General features: G+C 37.9%; 1 protein-coding gene across 2 annotated transcripts in view; it reads right to left on the reverse strand.

Moving 5' to 3' along the window:
• arfgef1 (ADP-ribosylation factor guanine nucleotide-exchange factor 1 (brefeldin A-inhibited)) overlaps positions 1-2,230 on the reverse strand; it is a 52,887-nt gene that overhangs the window by 32,487 nt on the left and 18,170 nt on the right. For both annotated transcript variants that reach the window (XM_014002295.1, XM_014002296.1), the window contains exon 2: positions 191-221. In XM_014002295.1, the coding sequence (XP_013857749.1) occupies positions 191-221 (31 nt within the window). The remainder of the gene's footprint in view (positions 1-190; positions 222-2,230) is intronic.

Consider the following 2,230-nt stretch of genomic DNA (forward strand, 5'->3'; position numbering starts at 1 on the left):
CACACACACACACACACACACACACACACACACACACACACTGTTCTAATCTCCTTCGCTAGTCCGAACACAGGAGAGCCAGAGCGAGGCCTGAAACTGAGCCAAGAATTTCACATCTAACCCTACGAGACAAAACCCATTAAAACCACCACCGCTTCCTCGCTGTGTTGGAAACAAATCTGTGGCTTACCTTAATTTTTTTGATTCCTCCTTGATTTCCTCTGAAAGACAAAGAAAAAAAAAAGAAAAAAAGTGTAAGAGGCTACTAAGGAAAACACTTTCATTGGGAGGTCTGTCTGCAGCCAGTTTTACTGCTCATTACAATTTGTTTTTAAAGTACCAGCTGCCACTTCAACAAGTTCAGCTTTCAAAAGCTAATGTGATTAGCATCGTGTTTATCACAGGAAATATACACCAATCATTAAATAGAGCAATGTTACGACAATTTTAGTTAATATTTATACACAACTTTTTCGGGTTTTAGCAAAGTAAAAATAAAAAGGAAAACTAATGTGAAACATATTTTAAATAACATGTTTCTACAGGATGGTAACTTTGCTGTGTCAAAGCTRAACATGAAACGTCAAAGTTAATTTCAACTGGCCCTTCGTGGGCCACCATAACGCTCATGTGGCCCTCGGTGAAAATGAGTTTAACACCCCTGAGAAGATTAATATTTACGCTATTTGTAGCTTTTCAATGACAGATAAAGGTGTTTTGTGAGACCTTGGGAGAAAATGTAGAAGTGTTTGTAACATTGTTTTTACAAACGTTTAAATTTTCAGTTTAATTATAAAGGAAAAATTTTTTGTTGTTTATTTAATTTAGAGGGAAATCAGAATGGGTAAAAATCTGAATCGCCAAGGTAGATGCAGTCGGTGCACCTTTAATTATTTTTATTTGAATTTGTGGGGCTTTATTGTTTTGTTTATGCTGCAACAGCAAGCAGAAAGGAGCCTTGTTAATATGTTGCCTTGGCTGTAGTGCCAAAAACATAATCATTATTCACTCTGCAACGAGTCTGCGAGCCAGGCCGATGTGTGTTTACTTCACAGACCTCAAGACATGAAAGCAACTGTACGAAATTACTGAAAATTGACAAGAGCATAAAAAGAAAAGGACACGTGCAGAGGGGAGGATRAGAATGAAAGGAAGGGACAAAAATAGAGCCAGGAAAAAAGAAAGAAATAAAAAAGGAAGAAGAAGAGGCCTATTGGTACGAGACATTAAAGGAGGCCTTGAATGATGAAGTGTTTAAAAGCACAGTTACAATTGGCAGCGTCCTCACAGAACTGCACCTGCCCACGGTTGTTGGGGAAAAACCACAGTCATGCTCAATCATTTCACTGCTGCAAGGCTGAGAGTCTTTTTCAAAAGAAATCCATTTGGAGAGAATATCTCGCGCCTAATGCTCAGTGGAAATAAATTAAGGCAGGTATAAAAAAACATTTTACTGTGCCACTCAGGACTGAAACAGAATGGCAGATGTGAAGGGTTGTTTTGGATTCAAAAATGTCTGTCTGCAGAACAGAATCTGATACGAGATCCGAGCAAGTATCAGGTTGTCAACAGAGACAGACTGAAGAGGATTTTGGCTCCTTGGCTCTGCTTATCTATTATTCAGCTGTAACGCAACAATACCAAGCAAGAAAGGAAAGAAAACAAAAYAGAGAGAGAACATTTGAATCTGAAWGAACGTCTTCCTCTGAAGCTGTAATTGAGTTGATCTTTATGAGGCTAAATGGAAACAAACTAGAAAGGAGAGACGAGAATCAGATACACGTGGATACAGATGCAGATGTGCAGAAAAACAGGCACCGCTAATTACTCTTTGTCTTGTTTTACCAGTTTTAAAGCAAATTATATTATTCTCAAAGTCAGATAGTCGGGTACTGTGACACGTGGCCGTGTTGTAGAAGGAGGCCGACATATTGGTTTGCGAAAAATAGTAGTTCCTTTGAGAGGGAAAATGGGAATTAAAAAAATAAAATTAAAAAATCGCCTCGTTGTTTTGATTCAGTCACACTAAACCTGACCAAACTAAAGACTAAACACACTAAACTAGTCTAATTATAAAATCCAAACACGATAAATATTATAAATATCAGTCCCGCTCTCGCCGTCTCTCCATTGCCGCCAAAACTTCATTCAACATTTGGGCTTTTTTATATTGTTCCTATAAATTTTTCGGCGCTTGACAAATAACTTTGATCCTCAATCAAAATGAAGG

Source organism: Austrofundulus limnaeus, unplaced genomic scaffold (assembly GCF_001266775.1).
Source record: "Austrofundulus limnaeus strain Quisiro unplaced genomic scaffold, Austrofundulus_limnaeus-1.0 Scaffold12, whole genome shotgun sequence".
NCBI lineage: Eukaryota > Metazoa > Chordata > Actinopteri > Cyprinodontiformes > Rivulidae > Austrofundulus > Austrofundulus limnaeus.